General features: G+C 42.0%; 1 protein-coding gene across 3 annotated transcripts in view; it reads right to left on the minus strand.

The window, feature by feature from the left end:
• Nucleotides 1-67: 67 nt before the first annotated feature.
• The window catches only part of PLCL2 (phospholipase C like 2), a 191,588-nt gene continuing 170,709 nt past the window's right edge, over nucleotides 68-20,946 (minus strand). For all 3 annotated transcript variants that reach the window (XM_086674234.1, XM_086674235.1, XM_025914052.2), the window contains 2 exons: nucleotides 19,229-19,338; nucleotides 68-911 (listed from right to left, as the gene is read on the minus strand). In XM_086674234.1, coding sequence (XP_086530360.1) covers nucleotides 732-911; nucleotides 19,229-19,338 — 290 coding nt within the window. In that variant the 3' untranslated portion in view covers nucleotides 68-731. The remainder of the gene's footprint in view (nucleotides 912-19,228; nucleotides 19,339-20,946) is intronic.

The raw sequence follows: 20,946 nt of genomic DNA on the forward strand, positions 1-20,946 counted from the left end.
AATATTTTTAACTAGAAATTTTAAAAGTTAAAACTTTCATTAAGTGCATGTACTGCTATAGGAGAAATATCATAAAACATCGTTTTAATGTGAACACTACTTCATACAATGAAAAACTATTTACAATGTGTTGCTTCCAGATTGGCTGCTTTTACATTGTATGTCTACCCAGCGTGTGTCTTCAGCCGGGAGTTGCAGTCCTTGTACCCGACGGCTCTCCAAGGCCCCTGGGGACTCGGAGCATCTGTCCACTTACATTCTCCCTAGTAATTATGGCTCAGCAGGCACGCCACCAAAATCATCTATAACCCAGAGACTCTGGCAATCGTATAGAAGTAAAATGCGTAGATTAGGTTTCTGTCCAATAAATACTAATTTGACAATACAATCCATTTCCATCTTAAGAAATTGTTTTCAGTTAGGAAAACATTTTTTTCTCAACGGAACTAGAACGAATAGTCTGTGGTTCACCCTGGAACTGTTAACGATGTCTTTGCATACAAATATAGCATATTTTGGCCAGGAATATAATTTCTTGTTAAAGAGTTTATTTGCCTTCACACGCAGAATTGCTACATACATTCACAGTTTTAAGAGACTGCAATTAGCTATTCCAGTTGTGCTTTAAAATCCCGAATATTATTTTCATTAGTGAGTGCAAAGCAAATGTCCCACTTGACTACAATTGGTCCTAGAGTTATAAACTCCATAATGGTTTCTAGAAAATTCCTTCAATCTCCAGTTTCATCATTTGCTTTTTCAGGTATGACTTCCAGGCTCCGACGTGGCTTCTGAACGTCGGCATTTTCTGTGCCTGGTTTATTCAGCCCACATGAAACAGCAGCATAATGGATTTGTTTCAGGTTCTCCAAGGTCTCGTTCTTGGCATATTTCAAAAGATCCGCTTGTCCCTGTAACAAGACATGCAATTAAATGTTAGATGTGACTAACATGACTTCTTGTTGCAGTCTGACAATACAGGTGTTCCACTGAAATAGAAATATTTTGATGCCACAAGAGGGCATGTTTATCTGCTATTGGCACTGTATCCGAATAGGTCAATTGTAATAAAAAACAAGATTGTCTTCCCAGTTTTCCACATCAAGCTCCAAGACCGTGCTGCCTCTTTGGTTCTTTCCCTTTATAAATCTGAATAGAATGCTGTGTGTGTGGACCATGGCTGTCTGCCCTGGTTAGAATTACATCTTTTTGTAAATTGTTTGGCCCATCTTGGTTTTTTCCTTTTAAGATTTGCCTTATTTTTAGCTTCTCATTCTGAAGTAAGTATAAATTCACAGGATGCAAATATAATACAGAGAGGTCTCATATACCTTTCCCCAAATTTCTCCCAATGGTTATGGCTTACATAACTAGAGTACAAGGTCCAAACCGGGCAGCTGACGTTGGTGCAATGTACACGTATAGCTCTGTGTCACTTCATCCCATGGGGAGATTCACGTAACCACCACTGCAATCAACACACAGAGCTAACCTGCCACCACAGAGACCTCCCAGGCACCAGGACTCTACGGTCACACCCTTCCCCATCCTTCCACCATCCGTAGCCCCTTGACAACCACCAGTCTGTTCTCCATTATAAAGACTTGCTTTTGAAGCAAGCTTTGGCAGATAGGCACCCAGCAGGTTTTCACGGACTACTTGCTTAATTAAAGGAGGAAGGAAGGAAAGGATTCTTTACTTTCAATAAACTTTCTTAGCCAGATCTTAATTTCTTTAGTGGGGTGTGGCCATCCTCTTGACATACATGCAGTCTAACACATAGGTCAAGACACAATGGGATGGACTGAAGCACCAGTCACTGGGAGTCTGGAATCTGAGCTGATGCCAGAGGTCAATGGAGAGTTTGTCAGCCTCATCACTTTGACATATTGACCAGAGAATTCTTTGGCCGGGTGGACGCGTGGACGGCTGTCTTGTGCATCTTGGACTGGTGAGCAGCATCCATGGCTTTTGTCCCCTTTAGACCAGTTGCACCCCCTCAGCTGTGACAACCAAAATGTCTGTAGATGTTGTCAGATATCCTCTGGGGGGTGAAACTACCCATATATCAGCTGACCATTTCAAGATTACTGGTTAGGAGAGATGATGTGGTACTCCACTGTAAATTCCAACATTCCTACTTTGGTCGTTTGTTCTATTTTCCCTTCTGATATTTAATCTGCCTTCCATTAATAGTTCTTTCTACTTATACTATTACCTTTCCTTCTCTCCTATTTTCCTTGTCCCTATTTTGTCTCCTTCCTCGGGCTCTAAATTCATTCTGTTATTCTCTTTATCATCCCTCCATACTTTGGCTTTTTCTTTGTCATACTTACATTCTTGGTACTATCCCCTCTTTCTCCTGTTTTGTTTTTTTTTTTTTTCCCTTAACTACCTCTCAGCGTGCATCCCATTAAAGTGCTCCTGTACAACAAAAGCTGGGGGCCAGTTGCGGAGGCAACAGGTAAGGACTTACCTTGGAAGGCAACTGGACTACAATCAAATCTCAGCCTCTGGTGAGACTAAATTGCAGCGTAATCTTAAGCCACTATGAGGCCGGAATCCACAGAATGGTTTGCTGTTTACCACTTACTGTTCATGATTTTCCTGCTTTACAAAGACCTTTAATTAGTAACTATAAATACATGCTCCATTGCTTAGTTTAACTGAAGAGCTTCATTTTTATTCATTCTTACTAGTCACTGAACTCATATACTGAAATTTTACAAGCAGTAAGGTCTTTGTACATAAATATAGCATATTGTGCCAGAAATATAATTTCTTGTTAAAGACTTTATTTGCCCTCACGTGCAGGATTGCTACATACATTTATGGTTAACAGATTGTAACTAGATATTCCACTTGTGCTTTAAAATTCCAAATATTGTGTTTAAATTAATTCACTTTATTTTTTAGAGCAGTTTCAGGTTCACAGTAAAACTGAGCAGTTAAGTACAGAAATTTCCCGTATGCCCCAATCCCCGCATGAGGCGTAACCATCTCCACTACTGACATCCTGCCCCACAGGAGTACATTTATTGTAACTATAGACCTACACTGCACATCATTATCGCCCAAAGTCCATGGTTTACACGAGGGTTCACTCTTAGTGTTGTACATTCTGTGGGTTTGGACAAGTGTACAATGACATGTGCCCCATTACGCAGCATAGTCACACTGCCCTAAAAACCCTCTGTGCTCCCCCTATTCATCCCTCCCTTCCCCTTAATGCCTGGCAACCACTGATCTTTTCACTAACTCAATATTTTGCCTTTTTCAGAATATTATATAGTTGGAATTCTACAGTACGTAGCCTTTTAAGATTGGCTTCTTTCACTTAGTGATATGCAATTAACTTTCCTCTATGTCTTTTATGGCTTACTAGCTCATTTGTTTTTAGTGCCGAATAATGTTCCATCGTCTGGATGTACCACAGTTTATTCATTGACTCACCTACTGAAGGACATCTCAGTTAAACCCAAGTGTTGGTGATTATGAATACAGCTACTATAAACATCCATGTGCAGGACTTCATGTGGACATGAGTTTTCAATTCATTTTGGTAGATACTGAAAGGAACATGACTGCTAATATCATACAGCAAGAGAATGTTGAGTTTGGTAAGAAACTGCATCCCGTCTTCCACAATGGCGTGCTGCTTTCTGTTCCCACCAGCAGTGAATGAGAGTTCCTGTTGTTTCACATCCTCACCGGCATTTGGTGCTGTTAGCACTTTAGATTTTGGTCATTCTAAAAGGTACACATTAGTGTCTAATTTTTGTTTTAATCTGTAGTTCTCTAATGACATATAATGTTGAACGCCTTTCCACATGCCCACTTGCCATCTGTATGCCTGCTGTGGGGAAGCGTCTGCTCAGATCTTTTGTCCATTGTTTAATTGTTCATTTTCTTATTGTTGAGTTTTAAAAGTTCTTTGTATGTTTTAGGTAACCATTGCTTATCCGGTGTGTCTTTTACAAATATTTTCTCCAAGTTTGTGGCTTGTCTTCTTGTTCTCAACTTGTCTTGCAGAGCAGAGGTTTTTAATTTTGACAGACTCCTGCTTATAAATTCTTTCTTTTCTTTCTTTATTTCATGACTATGCTGTTGGGGTTACACCTAAAAAGTCATCACCATACCCAAGGTAAGCTAAGTTTTCTCCTACGTTATTTTCCAGAAGTTTTATAGTTTTCCATTTAGGCCCACAATTGGCTCGAAGTTAATTTTTGTGCAGGGTGTAAGGTCTGTGTCTAGATTTTTTTTTTCTTTTTGCATGTGGATGTCCAGTTGTTCCTGCACCATTTGTTTAAATGAGTATCTTTGCTCCATTGTATTGCCTTTGCCCCTCAGTCAAAAATCAGCTGACTAAAATTTATGTGGGTCTATTTCTGGGCTCTCTATTCTGTTCCACTGATCTCTTTGTTCTTTCACCAATATTACACTGTCCTGATTACCACAGCTTTTTTTTTTTTAAGTTTAATTATTTATTTTGAGACAGTGAGAGCCAGGGAAGGAGAGAGAGGGAATGAGAGAGAGAATCCCAAGCAGGCTATGCACTGTCAATGCAGAGCCCGATGCAGGGCTCGAACTCATTAACCCAGAGACCATGACCTGAGGCATAATCAAGAGTCAGATGCTTAACCAACTAAGCCACCCAGGAGCCCCAGTTACTGTACTTTAGAGTAAATCTCAAGTTGGGAAGCGTCACTCCTCTTTGTTCTTTTCCTTCAAGACTGTGTCATCTATTCTGGGTCTTCTGCATCTCCATATAAACTTTAGAATCGATTTGTCAATATCTACAAAATAACTTGATGGAATTTTGGTTGGGATTATGTTGAATCTATAGCTCAATTTGGAAAGAAATGACATCTTGAAAATATTGAGTCTTCTAATCCATGAACAGGAAGTGTCTCTCCATTTATTCATTTCTTCTTTGATATATTTGATCAGTTTTGTAGTATTCCTTACGTAGATCTTGTACATATTTTGTTAGATTCATGCCTAAGTATTTTATTTTTGGAGATGCTAATGTAAGTGGCATTATATTTTTAATTTCAAATTACCCTTGCTCATTGCTGTTATCTGGGAAAGTGATGGACTTCTATACACTAACCTTGTATCTTGCAACCTTGCTATAATCGTTTATTAGTTCCAGGAGTTTTTTGTCAATTCTTTTGGAATTTCTACATAGATGATCATGTCATCTGTGAACAAAGTTATATTTTTTCCTTCCCAATGTATAACTTTTATTTTTCTTTCTTGTCTTATTGAATTAGCTTGGACTTCTAGTACAATGATGAAAAACAGCAGAGTCAGGGGATTTCTTTGCCTATGTTTGCCTAATGGGAAACGTTTGAGTGTTCCCACCATTAAGTATGATAGTTAAAGGTGTTTTGTTCTTTACCAAGTTGAGGAAGTTCTTCTCTTTCAAATTTGCTGAGAGTTTTTATCATGAATGGGCACTGGATTTTGTCAGATGCCTTCTTGCTATCTAGTGAGATGATCATGTGATTTTTCCTCTCTAGCCTGATTACACTGATTGATTTTCGATTGTTGCGCCAACCTTCATACCTGGTATAAATCTCACTGGGCCACAGTGTATAATTCTTTTCATACATTGCTGGATTCAGTTTTTTAATATTTTCTTGAGGATTTCTGCATCTATGTTCATAAGAGATATTGATCTGTAGGTTTTTTGGTAATGTCTATCTGGTTTTGGTATTAGGATAAATGCTGGCCGTGTACAATATATTAAAAAGTATTCCCTCTGCCTCTATTTTCTGGAAGAGATTGTAAAAAAAAAAAACTGGCATAATTTCTTCCTTAAATGTTTGATAGAATTCACCAGTGAACCCATGTGAGCCGGTGCGTTCATTTTAAAAGGTTATTAATTGTTTATTTGACTTCTTTAATAGAGATAAATCTATTCAAATAGTCTATTTCTTCTTGTGAGTTTTGGTAAAATGTGCCTTTCAAGAAATTGGTTCATTTCATCTAAGTTATCAAATTTGTGGGAGTAGGGTAGTTCATCATATTCCTTTGCTGTCCTTTTAATGCCCATGGGATCTGTAGTGACATCCCTTCTTCCATTACTGATATCGGTAATTGGTGTCCTCTTTTTTTCTTCCTTCATAGTTAGCCTGGCTAGAGACTTACTGATTTTAATGATCTTTTCAAAGAAGCATCTTTTAGTTCTATTGATTTTCTCTCTTAATTTCCTGATGTCAATTTCACCGATTTCTGCTCTAATATTTTTATTAATAAAAATTAGTAGGTCTGTATTCAAACTGCTTCCTTGGCATGTCCTCTTAGACTTCACGTGTCCAAAACTGAGTTCCTGATATCCTTCCTACCAGCCTCTCTATAACCAGCTCCTCTCAGGGTAAGACAACTCCGTTCTCACAGTGACTGAGAACACAGACCCTAGTACCACCTTTGACTCGTCTCCTTTTCTTTCATCCCTCATCCCACTTGTCAGCAGCCTCCATTATCTCTGTCTTCAAAAAATATACACATATACAGGTTCTCAGCACTTCTTACCACCCTCATTGCTGCCACTGGCAGCCTGAACCACCATCACCTCTCTCTGAGTTTATGACAACTGGCCATCCGGCTTCTCCTCTGTCAACATGACAGCCAGAGACATACAATCAAACACAGTCAGAACATGAACCCCCCAACCCGTGGCTCCTCGTATAACTCAGACTGAGAGTCAAAGTCCTTTCTCACAGCCCCCGAGCTGTCTTCACCCTCTTCATCACCCCACCTTGTTCACTAAGCCACTGTAACACTGGGCCCCTAAATGCTCCTCAGACACGGCAGGTCCTCTCTGGCCCCGCCTGGAGGTTGCACACTCAACATTGCCTATGCAGGGAAGGCTCTCGCCCCAGAAAGACACACAGTTTGCTCTGTTACCTCCTTTGGGCCTTGACTCCCTGACAGCCTTTCCAAAATGAAAACTGCCACCTCTTGCTCCCAACTCTTCTTGCCCCTTCCCTGCCTTGCTTTCTCCATGACATGTTCTCTGTTGCTTTGTTTACTGTCTGTCTCTCCCATTAAATGTGAGTTCCAGGAGAACTGGGACTTTCACGTCTTCAATCCACTGCTGAACCCTCACCCCTCAAGCCTACAACAGCACCAGGCATACAACACAGGCTTAAGAAATGTGTTGAATGAGTATAATTAGACTAAGATGTGAAAGTCTCCTCTTTAATCTTCACAGTGGCCTCCCAATCATGTGCTTCACCTTTTTCTCTGCATTTATATATATATTATGAATAGGTATTGTATTTTTTACAGAAATGAAATCAAGCAAACCCTGCCATTCTTCAGTTTTCTTTTTTTCACCAAAAATCATGTCTTGGCAATCTTTCCATGTCAGCATATATAGATCTGCCACAGGATGACGGGGCATTTAAATAGAAAAATCCCCAGATGGTATACAGGATAATTAATGTAGTAATAACGAATTCTTTATCTGGTGGAATCTTGGTTCCCAAGTTTAGACAGGTCATTACCACACTTTGAACGGATCAGGCTTTCCACACCTAGCCAGGGGAGACACAAAGGACCCCCAGAGCCGGGGAGCTGCTGAGTTTTATCCCCAGCACTTGTATTTTGTTCTGTGCATCCACAACCGCACGTCTGACATGTCTCAGGATTGTGGCATCCAGCGGGAGCAGAGAACAATTCTGAACAAGGTGATGATGGTGTTTGCTGTAGCAGTGTTCACATCTCGTTGCTTCAAAAGAGCAAAGGCTATTTAAAACACTGCCGCCCACTGACACAGGGCATCTGGGTTTGAAGACTCCTACGAAACTGGCTTTGCAACGTTTCCAGTTGAGAAACTCAAACCCTATTTGGTTTCACACATTCTGTTTTGAATTTCATAAGTTATTCTATTTGGTTTTCATCTTGAAAGAGTTATAACAACCTTAGGTCAAAATATTTAAAGTTCCTACTTAGACTCGGAATATAATCTTTAAAAGACATAGCTAAGGGCAGGGCTGGATCCCAGCGGCTCTTGTGGAGAGCCGGCCGCAACTGTGCTCCTTCTGGCCCTGCCGGCGGCTGCCTGAGATCAGGTCAGAGGTCGGAGCAGCCGGGAAAGGAATGATGGCAGATCCCAGACACCAGAGCCAGTGCCCCAGCCATACTCAACCCTTGGCCAATCACCAAACTTTCTGTCTGACCATAAAAGATGCCCTAGCTTTTAATATGTTAAAAATACTTCAAGGCACATCTGTTAGTCCTACATAGTTTTTGAATCTAAAATTAACAACCACAATTCACTGCTTTTATTTAGACTTAGAGCTAAAACTATAGGGATTGTACACTTCCATTATTCTTTTTCAAAGCTTTTTAATCCAACTGTCTATTAGAGAAGAACAGAATCATCTCCTTCTGAGATGAGTGAACCAGGGTGGCCACAAAGACTCCCCCGACCTCTGCCACCAATCCGTGCAATGGCCACGTGGCTGAGAGCTGGAAGGGGCAAAAATGGCCATCTGCCGTTCCCTGGGAGTCAGCAGACATGTTTCTTCCACATTATAAGCAGGTGGATGGAAGAGGAAAAAAGAGGATACCCATACCATTTTGGGAGTCTGAAGGAGGTGCAAAGGTAGTCAAAAAATTTTTAATTTAATGCAAATAAAGACATAAGCTATCAGTGTCTGGCTTGACCTCAGCATGTCTGGGGCCCACACTGACTTCTGGGTTGTTCTGGGACTAACGGCCCCAGCCCGAGAAGCTTCATTTGGATGGCATGGACTAGGCTGCCTCCTTCCTGCTTCTTTGTCACTCAGGAACAAAGCAGCTTCTAGGCACCTCCACCGATACCTTCCGCTCCCCCAAGACATGAAGCTAACTCTGGGATAAAGAGAGGGGGGCAGACACCTGGAGAGCGCCAAGGCCCAGCAGGAAGACAGACTGCCACCCTGCAAGCGCCTAGCACCGGCCACCCGCTGGCCCCTTACTCAGCAATTTGCCATGCACGCGTCCTTATCTTTCCTACCACCCAGAAGGCTGCAAGAGTTTTCCTGTCCCCTCCCTCAGCATCACTCTGAGATGACAGCACAGGGACCTAGGGTTTTTCTGGCTGTCTCTTGCCAGAGAATCTAAATTGCAAAACCCTAACACAAGCTCATAATCAGGAAACATTTCTTGGAAAGAGAGTGACTAACGTATGCCGGGCACTGTATTAAGCCCTTCGCAAAGACTATCTCATGATAATCTCAGTTCTGTGAGAGCTGCTGTTACTATTCCCAATTTTGTAGACGAGGACATTGAGTTTAGAGCGATGAAGGGGCTTACCCAAGGCAGAGCCTGCACAGCGAATTACACTTAAAAACATACCACTTTCTCTCTGTGTGTTCTGTTTTCTTTTTGGATTAAGTGAACCACAGGGCCCAAGCTATACAGTTGAGCCCCACACATTACATGTGACACTTGAAAGCAAGCAAAGTGTAATGTGCACTACATTTCTAATGACCCCAGTACATCACCGATGGTGCAGGCAATTCCTTCTTCCTGTGCTTAAACACAAGAACAAGAGATACAGATTTCCATTCATATTTGTTGAATGAGTAGGGAGCGAACAACACCATGGTGGGGCCACGGAAATCCTGGCCCCGGTTCTAAGCTGCCTCACTGCACTCCGAACGCTCCCCTTGAGAGGCCCGTGTGGCTGGCCAAGGCTGTAGCACATTCGTCAGAGTTAAGGAAGGCCTTCTTCCTACTGACGTCTTACTAAACCTTACACTTGAACAAAGATCCCCCGATCATCAGTCACCTGAAGTTGGAGCAACAGAGCATAGCAGCATGTGCTCGGCTGTGGGACGATAAATGCATGATAAATGTTTCATGATTTTTTTCTGTCCTATTTGGCTTCCCCTGTGCTCAGTCACATGTGTGAAGGGAGTGGAATGTGAATTGCAAGTGAATTCCTCTCTTCTCAGCAAGAAGACTGCCTTCCGTCTCCCCTGACTCCATCCCAAAGGGTTCACAGGTGCTGGCCAGGTGGAAAGGCCCTCTGAGAGTATGAAGAACGGTTCTGGGAGCAAGACTCCTAACCCTTAGTCTTCACCTTAATCCAGAGAGACATTTAAGCTGTATGAAGCAGTGTCCTGATTATGCAAGCAAAGTGGGTTCATCCAGGACTATCCTTGCACCTCGATCCCCTCCCCGCTGCCAATATTTTGGCTATTTCATCACATTTACAGTTGTTCCTCAACTTCACAAAGGTTGTGTTCAAAGGTTTATGCACACTTTAATTTAAAATTTTTAATATAAGATGCGATTTAAATTCAGAGTGGGTGTCTTTCACCTCGGAAACTATTTTACGTGTCACTCAACAAATATGGGGGAGGGGGGTTGCTCCCAGGCATTCCTAGGCAGCACAGTGGAGAAGGCGTGGTGTCTAAGTTGGGCCTTGACATGGGCGCGAAACGATTTCAGCAGAGGCCAAGGGGCTGTGGAAGACGCTGCCTTTCTTCCACACGTGACTCTACGACTCCAACAAGTGATGCCTTTGGGGCCTAACCATGGCTTGGTAGCATGATTTCTATGCTACAAAGCTTTCTGAGTTCCAACTGTGGTTACATCTCCCTCTGATAATGGGAATGAGCATGGGAAAAGCTAAGTCTCACACTGGCAGTGAGAGCTGGCCCCTACAGTGGGAGACGACCTCCCCTGACACAAAGCTGGTGGCTCACGTGGTGGGGGGGGGGGGGTGAGGATTTCAGGAGGTGCCGTTGGAGGCTGCAGACGGTGGAAGTGAGCCATGACCTAAGCATAGAAGACAGGAGGTCAAGAGAGTGTTCCAGGCAAAGGGGCCAGGGCCAGAGGGGAGCAAGGGCAGTGTGCCCAGTGTGTAGAGAGAGAAGTGGAGAGCAAGGGGATGCTGAGGGATGAGCAGGGCCAGGGCCACGAACATGGAAGCTTCGAAAACGCTAGTAAAAACAGCACGCACAAGCACTTCCCTCGCACTGTTAATTTTTTAAGCACACTTTTTGCACGATTAAACGTTAGCTGAGTGATCACAAATTCCACATTAGTGGGATCCAAAGTCTGAGGTTTTACTGTGTTTTAAATGGGCCAGAAAGTACAGCCTGCCTAATGACAGGCACTACCATAGTTTGGTTTTCTGAGCCATTCTGAAGAGTCTTCACATGCTAAAGAGAGGAATGGCTTCCAGCCAATTACAGATTTTCAGGAAAACAGGCAGCATAATACATCACCTAGTACATAAAATAACTAAAGGATATTAACATCAATAAAGAAAAGGAGTTGCCCATGGGCCATCACAGCAACGTTCAGAAAAGAAACAAATATCAGTCTTCAGTCTTCAAGGTAAGTACTATACCTCAGGTAAAAACAAAATCAAGATGAACGTCTCAGCAGGTGCAAAGACTGTCTGGTTTAACTATTTATTTTTGGCAGAAGTCTCATTTTCCTAGAGAGAACAAATCTCTAATTACTTCTAGGGCTTAGCTTTTAGTCTTGGTTTTGAGGGCGGATGGTGCGGAACAGGAAGAGCTGGCTTGGCAGCAATCCTTCTGGAAAATATCTTGGGTTTGTAATAAACTTTATTTGAGTCTGTGATATGACACAGGTGCTAGAAAATCCAGCATAATTTTGGCCTGTATGGACAGTAAGATAATTTTCAGATTATGAAGAAAACCATACTGACGAGTCCTACCCTGGGGCCGTCAGTGCACCGCGTATCCAAAGTATGGGGATAATTCTGGCCACCCCATCTTATGAAGGACACTGACAAACCAGAGCCGTCAGGAGACCAACGGACCCAGTGAGGAGGGGATCAGATGCCATCTCACCCTATTATCTGCAGAGATTGAGCATGTCTGACCTGAATCAGGGAGGTCTAAGAGAAGGTAATGATAGTTCGCAAAGGTACAAAGGGATGTTGAGGAGGAGGGAATACAATAATTCTGTGCTGCTTTGAAGGTATTACTGGAACCAGTGGGTAGAAATGAAGTTACAGAGAGATAAAATTCCATATACTGTATGACAGAACAAAACTAAGATCGCATGACAGTGGAGCAGGCTGCCAATCTGGTGGGAGCAGCAGGAAGGTGGGTTTGATGACTTTATGGGGTTGTGTGGCCAAGCCTCACAGTGTATCCTATACCCTTCTAAGGGAAAATGCGTCATTGGCAGGTTCTGCCACTGTGGTAGACTATCTGCAAAGGCAGGTGCCAAAATTCCCTTCATCTCTGTCCAGGCATGCTACTCCATCCACTAAGAGGCGGAGTCCACTTCCCCCTCCCTTGAATGTGGGCTGGAATTGATTTCCTTTGCTCAGTAACATGGAGGAAGTGGTCTTAAGAAGCCTGGCAGCTTCTCCTTTTGTTTTCTTGGAATCTCATAGCAATATAAGGAAGCTGGGGCTGGACTACTGAATGACGATGGGCCATGCAGAGAAAGGGAGAGATCAAGAAGAGGGGGACCCAGCCATTCTAGCCATCCCTGGTGACATGCCAGCCACGTGAGTGGAGCCTTCTTGGCTGCTCCAGGCCCAGCTGACCTCCCAGCTGAACCAAACCAACACCACGGGGAGCAGAAACACCACCCGGCTGAGCACAGCTAGCCCACAGAATCATGTCAAATAAGAAGCTGTTGTTTTAAGCCACTATTTTTGTCATGGTTTGTTCTATGGCAACAGAGAACTGAAACAGCCAGTCAAGGTGGCCGTATTTTGTGCTATGGGACAGTGCCTTCCTGAGCACAGTGGATTGAAGCAGGTAGAGAACCTGATCCAAGGAGAACTTAATACGAGAGGAGGCTTATACCTTTAGGACCGCAGGTCTGGATGTGAAAGGAAAGGGTAGGACCAGCCGATCAGATTTCCTCTCCTTGGAATTTGAACTAGGAAATACAAACAGATTGAGAACTTGGAATAAAACCTTCTAAGGTACAGGCGGGGTCAAACCAAGACCACAGTAAGTCACAGGGCAACAGAAACATGAGTGAGCAGAGGGAGAAGGACAGAGAGAAGACCATCGGCCCCTGGGGAAGAGCTGCCCCGGGTGCTGCTGGGCTTCCTGGCTGCCCTTTACTCCTGTGAGGCTGGAGCACGGCTTCCGGTCCCAGAGCTCCCTGTCCTTTCACAGTCCTCCCCAAGGCCAGCACCTCTCGCTCCTCCTCTGTGAGCTGGCCTGCAGGAGTTCTGCCTCTTACAACCAAAACAGAGCAATTAAAGCAGGGCTCTTCTACCATGAGATTCTACCATCTTAGGAATGGTAATAAATAGAAGCAATAAAAATTATCACCAGTACAGTGAGCGTTTAGCAAATGAAAAATAAAGGGAGAGAAACCTCTTAATTAAGCTGGTGGGGGGAAAATATTAACAGGATAACCTTCCCACATTTCTGGTGAAATGAGCAAAAAATAGTAAAATTGGCAAACACACACACACACACACACAAACACACACGCGCACACACACACACAACACAAGCAACAAACAAACAAACGAAGGGGTATGACATAATTTAACAAACTTCTGAAACTCAGAATTCATAGTGGCAATTCTTAGAAGTCCTGAAACTTTTAAGAGCCCAGTCAAACTGCAAAGACACAAACTGAGTGCCCTTTTCTTTTATTTCTTAAAAACAATTTTTTTTCATGTTTATTCATTTTTGAGAGAGAGAGAGACAGAGCACAAGTGGGGGAGGGGCAGAGGCAGAGACACAGAATCCAAAATGGGCTCCAGGCTCCAAGCTGTCAGCACAGAGCTCAACTCGGGGCTCGAACCTGGGAATGGCGAGCCATGACCTGAGCTGAAGTCAGCCACTTAACCAACTGAGCTGCACAGGTGCCCAGTCCTTTTTGTTTACTTCTGCTTGATGCAACAGAAAAGGTGATGGGACGGAGGGTAAGAAGAAAGAGGTAACGCAGGACAAGTGAGGAATCGGACTGACACACATAGAAAACTGGACACAGTATATTGAACAATGATGTTCTGACAGTGCAACACAGTGCGCCCTGATGGAAGAGATACAAATGGGGGTCCAGCTCCCTGTGTGGAGGGGTTCCAGGCTGCAGTGCAGGAAGGCAGAGCCTGGCAGCCCCACCAAGCCAAGGGGATGGAGTTTGGGGTTCAGGGAAGCTAAACAGCTGGGATGTACAGGGTGGAGCAGTGGGGCTCTTAAACAGCTACTGTCAATATCTGGTTCGGGAAGATGAAGGGTATCATGAGCACCAAAAGGAGAGAAGTGGGAAGCTGGATGGGATTAACGGCAGAGTAGACACTGTAGAAGATACAGCAATATTGGTTGAAGATGTAGAAACAATGGAAACTATTTTTTTAAGAAAAGAAAAGAAAAGGAAAGGAAAGGAAAGGAAAGGAAAGGAAAGGAAAGAAAAGAAAAGAAAAGAAAAGAAAAGAAAAGAAAAGAAAAGAAAAGAAAAGAAAAGAAAAAAGACCTAAAAAGAAATGAATAGTGGATCTGTCACTTTTGGGAAAATATCAAGCAGTATACATGTATAATAGGAGTTACAGAAGGAAGAGAGAAAGGGTAAGACTGAAAAAAAGATTTAAAGAAAAAATGACTAAAAATTTTCCCAAATTTGATGGAAATTTCCACATATAGAAGAAATCTTATTCTTTAACATATAGAAGCATCTCAACAAACCCTAAGCAGAAGAAACATGAAGAAAACCAGACTGAGGCCCATCATAATTCTTCTAAAAGTCTAAGAAAAAGAGAGAGAAAAATCTAAACAAAAGATGCCCAACCTCTCTGCATTTACTAGGCTGGCTAAACTGACAATAGCAAATGTTGACATGGATGTAGAATAATGGGAACTCTCAGAACACTGTTGGGGGGAGTGCTAAATGGAACAGTTTAGAAAGCAGCTTGGCAATTTCTTACAAAGTCTGGCACGCACTTACCATATGATCCAGTAACTGCACTCACAGGTGTTTAGCCAGTAAAATAAGAGTATGTCCACACAAAGACCTGCATGTGAGTGTTCACTGCAGCTCTACTCACAACAGTTAGAGGCTAGAAACGGCCCAAACGTACATCAACCAGTGAATGTATAAACAAAGAGTAACACACCCATAAAATAGAATGTTGTTCGTCAAAAAAAAAAAAAAAAAAAAAAAAAAAAAGGAATGGATTGCTGAAACACACCTTCCCTTGGATGAATATCAAAAGCATTATGTTACACGAAAGAGGCCAGGCATAAAGACTACATACTACATAACTCCCATTTATACAACAATCTGGAGCAGGTGAAACGATAGACAGAAATCAGGTCAGTGGTTGGTGAGGGAGGGAGTTTTCTGCAAAGAGGCATGAGGGAATTTTGGGGGTGATGGAAATGCTCTGTCATCATTGTGGTGGGGTTGCATGACAATATACATTTATCAAAATTCGTTGAGTTGTGCAGTTCAAAAGGGGGAATTTTATCTTATGTAAATTGTACCTCGATAAAGTTGATCAAGAAAAGGGAAGGATGCTGACTATCTAAGGGAAGTGAGGTCTTGAGGGCAGGCTTCTGAATTAAAGAGCAATCAGAAACCTGTGGAAATGGATTACACCCTCTCCCAATTATGCAGCAGAGACCTTAGAACGTGACATTTACAAACTCTGAGAAAGCTGGGTCCAAGAATCCAAAGACTGTCAGTGACCCCAGCTGAGATTTCTCTCTTCTCTGTCCTTTCCTCAGGCTATGGATGGTGGTGACAGTAAGCTAATTTAAATATTGAACTTATACCAAACAACATGGTAATCATCGTCTTGGGGCCAAAATGGGAATATTTAAAACTGGAAAATGGAAAAATAACAGCATGCCTAAGTCCTCACCTAGAAATATTAGTGGGTAGATACTCTCATTTTTCATAGCAGATCAACCAACCGACCTCATAATTGAAATGTGTAGCTTAAAAAAAAACAAAAACCCGACAAAATGACTCCTACTAACATTTTTCATAATCTTTCCATATTTCATAGGAAATAAATATCTCTCACAGTAAAACTTGTTAGTAATTCATTTAGCTTCTTTTCTTCTGTTAAATAAAGAAAAGTGAAAGTAATTTTTAAAAAAATTTCAGAAGAGCAGTTACAGTAGGATCCTATCTACTGGCGTACCTTATTTCATAATACGTGAGACAGTAGCTCTTGTCAGATGTACCACTAAGAAAGAAAATCACTGCCAATTTAACTAGGATGCAATGCACGGATGCCATGGACTAGAAGATACATACCAATTTCAAAGATTTTTGATCTCGAAAATAAAAAAAGAAGGATGACTCAGAATCAATAAAATGTATCTCCATCCATCCATATGCAAATAAAATGGTTGCTAAATAAGGTCACCTACATTTAGTAATAGCTATTTCTCAGAGGGTTTGGAGTCATTTTAAAACTTCTATCTTTTCTACATTAAAAAAGTTCTGTATAATGAAGATGCATTTTCAAAAACAAATGAATGATTTTTATTCAAAATAAAAAATGATTGGAAGTAAATGTGCCAAGGTGTCAACAGTAGATATCTCTGGGTGTGGTGATGACAGCTGACATTTCTTCTTTGTTCATTTCTGTATTCTAAAGCAATTCTGAAAATTGAAAAACTAAACAAAGGAAGCCAAAAAACCCATAAAAATAGGGATGAATGTCCTTAGATGAAAAGAATTTATGGCAGGACCAAGCATTCCTGCTTTGCCCCGATTTTCACATGAAAGTCCTATGTCCCAGGATGCCTTGCCGCCCTGCCTACCTTCTTGTTCAAATTAGTGGTTGAAGGTGCTTTGGATTTCATTCCAGAGCAGAGGTATTCCATTTTTCTAGGGTGCCTCAGAATCACCCTAAGGAACTTGTTAAACAAGCAGATTCCTGCACTCTACCTCTAGAGATTCTGATCCAGATTCCGAGGGGGAGCTCAGGAGACTACATTTAAGCACCCGAGGAAATTCCTGTCAGGCCTCACAGCCGCAGGGCTCCTTCAGCATGTCTTCTTGTCATCTTTCTCCTTTTCTCTCCCTAACCAGTATCATCTGAAACCTTCCCCAAGCTTCTGTGTCCCCCAGGAGGGCACTGCGGCCTCTCGCCCACCACACATAGCCCTGGAGGGCTGCCACCTCACCAAGGTCACAACAAAAAACACACGGTCAGAGGAACCCAAAGGATCCGATTCCCTCCTGTCAGGAAAAGGCTAGTAGCTCAACTCAGACCCAAACTCAAGTCCAAGGGGGCACTGACTCCCCTAAACAAAGTTAAAACTTGTAAAACATCCAGGAATGGAAAAAGCCCTTCCATTATACGGAAGTGACACACAGATCTCTCCAGTTCTTCCCCGTTCCTCGCCCAGGTTCTACCACATTCGAACACCATCTACAGCAAATATGCTGGAAATTTTTAAAAGATCGATTACCCTGTCCTACACATTACTTTCCATATGAACATAAGTCTGAAGTGTTAATTCTCTCTCCTGGACATAATTCCAAAGAAAATAGGTTTCCTCAGTGTAGCTATTTGGTTCAATTACTGATTTCTAAAATCTGCTGTATTACTTTATGTCGGCTGTTTTTCATTAATATGTGCGCCCAGCTCCCATTTTCCATGGCTCTTAGCCAAGAGCGTCTCAGACTTTCATGCGCATGAGAACCCCTTGGGATCTTGTAAAAACACAGATTTGTAGATGTGCAATCAGGAGATCTGGGGTGGGTCCTGGGAGTCTGCATTTTGAACAAGCTCCCAGGTGATACCCAGGTTTCTGGTTCCTAGACCACAAACGAGTAGCTAGGACACTTGACAGGTGGGAGTTTGGTTCCTAAGTCTGTTTTTGCCTATAATAAAGAAAATGAGCACTTGGTCTCTCACAGGGCTTAAACAATTGTGCTACTTTTCCCTTGAGATTTGCAGGAAATCTGTAGTGTACCCACACCTCTGGGTGGGAGTGAGTCAGCAAGTTATAAAGCCAAATTCCTTTTCATTGTAAATTCTTATATCTGCTTTTTACTTAACTGTAAACTATCAAAATTAACTTCTAAGCAGAAGATTGAGAGATTACAAAAAAAAAAAAAAAAGCCCATGTGAAGGATGGGAAGTATTTTAAGAAGTCAAGAAAATGATTTTAATTATAAAAATGAGTAGAGGTTTAACGTGAGAAAATGCAAGTTGGCTAGTTTTGCAAGGGTGACTTTTTATTAAATCAGAAAACTGTTGTCAGCTGCAGGAATGAATCTTTTAACTTCAGGGGAAACAAGGAAATTAAAAGGGGCAGCTGTGATAACGTCTTTACAGTTTTGACTTCAAGGGAGCACAAAGTTAGAAGGGTGAATACCAGAGAATGATTTTACATTTAGCTATCCAAGATCCAGAGTGAAATAATGTGTCTGTGTTATGATTATCAAGCTCCCAAACACAGAGGAGAAGAAAAGTAAAGACCACTGAGACAAAATTCAAAAAAGTTCCAATGTCCTATTATGCCCAGCATAGAGAAAAAGACAGGGAGAATGTACAGCAAAAAGGCCAGTGGCAATTGCCTCTGAACGGTGTGAGTATGTTCATCTTGGCTTGTTTTATTTTGACAGTTTCAACAATGATAATGTACTAATTTTATAATAAAAAATAATTTAAAAATTTTAAATGGTCATGTTGAGTTAGGAAGGAAGGAAGGAAGCACGGAAGCAAGGAAGGAAGGAAGGAAGGAAGGAAGGAAGGAAGGAAGGAAAACAGATTGATACAGATGGCTTCTCCCTTGAAGGAAAATTTCTTTCAAATGGCAATTCCTTTACATATTTCTTTTAATTATGCCCCACACAATTCTTTCCTCTTTTTGTCCTGGGATCATATTAATATTAAGGCTGTGATTATACTTGAAAGTGTTAAATGGCATTTGAGTCATTAGAATCTAAATTCCCAATCATTCCTCTGTAATCATATTTTCTATTTCACATATAGCAACTGACATGTATAAACTTGACAATGCTTCAAGGACAGAACTCAAGGTCCTTTCCCTTCCTATCAGAATCCACAACGTGCCAGCCATGACAGTCCCATGTTCTCTCTCCGAGCAGCACTGGCCAGCTGTCGTGCCTGTAGGCTCTCCAGAGGGCCGAGTTCTCCCTGGATTGCTGTGACCGTGCTATGGCCTCAGTGGATGATACTGCACAATGCAGGACATGCTACACTGAAAGGAAGAAACATGCTGAGAAAGACTGCAAAATCACCAGCATCAGAAACAGCTTGGCCACGTACCTTTAGGATGGTGATATTCCAGGTAAAGCTCTCCACTGCTTTTTGTAGTTTTCGTTCCTTCAAACCTTCCTTGGTGCCGATGCTGTGCAAATGTTCATGGAATTCCATGGCTGAAAGAAACAGAGTAGTTTACTTACTTCCCCATCCAACCCGTGGGGAGGAGCTGGCAACACTTATTTTTCCAATCTCTAGTGAAAGAATTCCGATCCCCAGTGGATTTTCATAAACGTGCCTATTTAAGAATGTGATCATTGGGTCGTCTGGGTGGCTCAGTCGGTTAAACGTCTGGCTCTTGATCTCAGCTCAGGTCATGATCTCAAGGTTCTTGAGTTCGAGCCCCACATCAGGCTCTGTGCTGATGGTGCAGAGCCTGCTTGGGATCCTCTCTCTCCCTCTCTCTGCCCCTCCCCTGCTTGTGTTCTTTCTCTAAATGAAATATAAATAAACTAACAAAAAAATTAAAAAAAAAAAAAAGGAATGTGATAGAGGGGAAACACTGAAAAAAACTCATGGTCTTAAACAAGGCAGAAGGCATCTTAGAGGTCAGCAACAGTCATTCTTCATGGTTTTGAAGGGGGAATGGGGCACATATGATTATTCTCAGTCCTATTTTAGAGATGAGGAATCTGAGGTTTAGCAAAGGTGAGAGATGGAAGGCTGTGGACGTAGCAAGAGGGAGAGCACCAGAACCCAGGTATTTGGAGCCTCAGAGTGCAGATTTAAGCTCTGCTGAGGACACAAAGTTGGCAGCTGGAGATGAAATGAATACAAAGTAATGTATTTCCGTCAACAGTGAGTCAATCGGAGGTCAGTTACCAAGCCTATTGTAAAAGGGAGAAGATGGGGAGAAAGACCCTGACCTCTAACTCTACATTTACATTATGACTCTTTAACATAATTGACATAATCAAATGAATACTCCCTACTGTCATTCAAAATAGTGTCAGAGGCTCCCTATGCAGCAACAATGCAATAATGCAGGAATAGCATGACGGTGTCTTTGCTGGCTTAATATCATTACAACTCACAGAATTTTACATAGTAATCTGCAGTCAATTATCCCACCTCTGCCCAATGGGGACCCTTCAGACTGGTACCTATGTCCTTTTGAAATGACTAATTAGCCTTTTGGCACAAGATGTTCTAGACTTTACCAAATACATTTTCCACCTCAGACCTAGAGCCAGGCATTTCTCCAAGGACCTCTAGATACTTTTAGTTGGAATGATACTTAAAGACCACAATCTGGGTAGTAGGAGTGCCCATTTTTACTGAGTTTTCATTGTTTTCTAGGTCTTTTCATTGGACTGATCTCAGACACCTTTTTTTTTTTTAAAAAAAAAAAGAGGGAAGAATAAGATCCTGCTAATACTTCTAATTCAAATATAAGTGTATGAGGTTTTTACATATTTTTAAAAATTTGATGCTTATGTTGTATCTCCTAGGTGGAAAACCCTAATTTCTAACCACATCAACAGAACTCTTAACAGCAAAACCAGCATTTGCTGGGGGAGGGGTCCTCAGGGAGTACCTCACTGAGAATGTACAGTAAGAATATTGTGTTCTAAGGTTAGTCAGAATAATTCTTTTCTCCACGTCGTTATGTGACTAACAAACTCGAGTTAGGTTCATTTGGCTTTTGTATTTTTCATTCTCTGTGTGTGTGGTGGGGCAGTGCTTTTTTGGATGTAATTTGTTTTATGATTATGTCAAACCTA

Source organism: Puma concolor, chromosome C2, assembly GCF_028749965.1.
Source record: "Puma concolor isolate L17-30 chromosome C2, mPumCon1.1.hap2, whole genome shotgun sequence".
Classification (NCBI taxonomy): domain Eukaryota; kingdom Metazoa; phylum Chordata; class Mammalia; order Carnivora; family Felidae; genus Puma; species Puma concolor.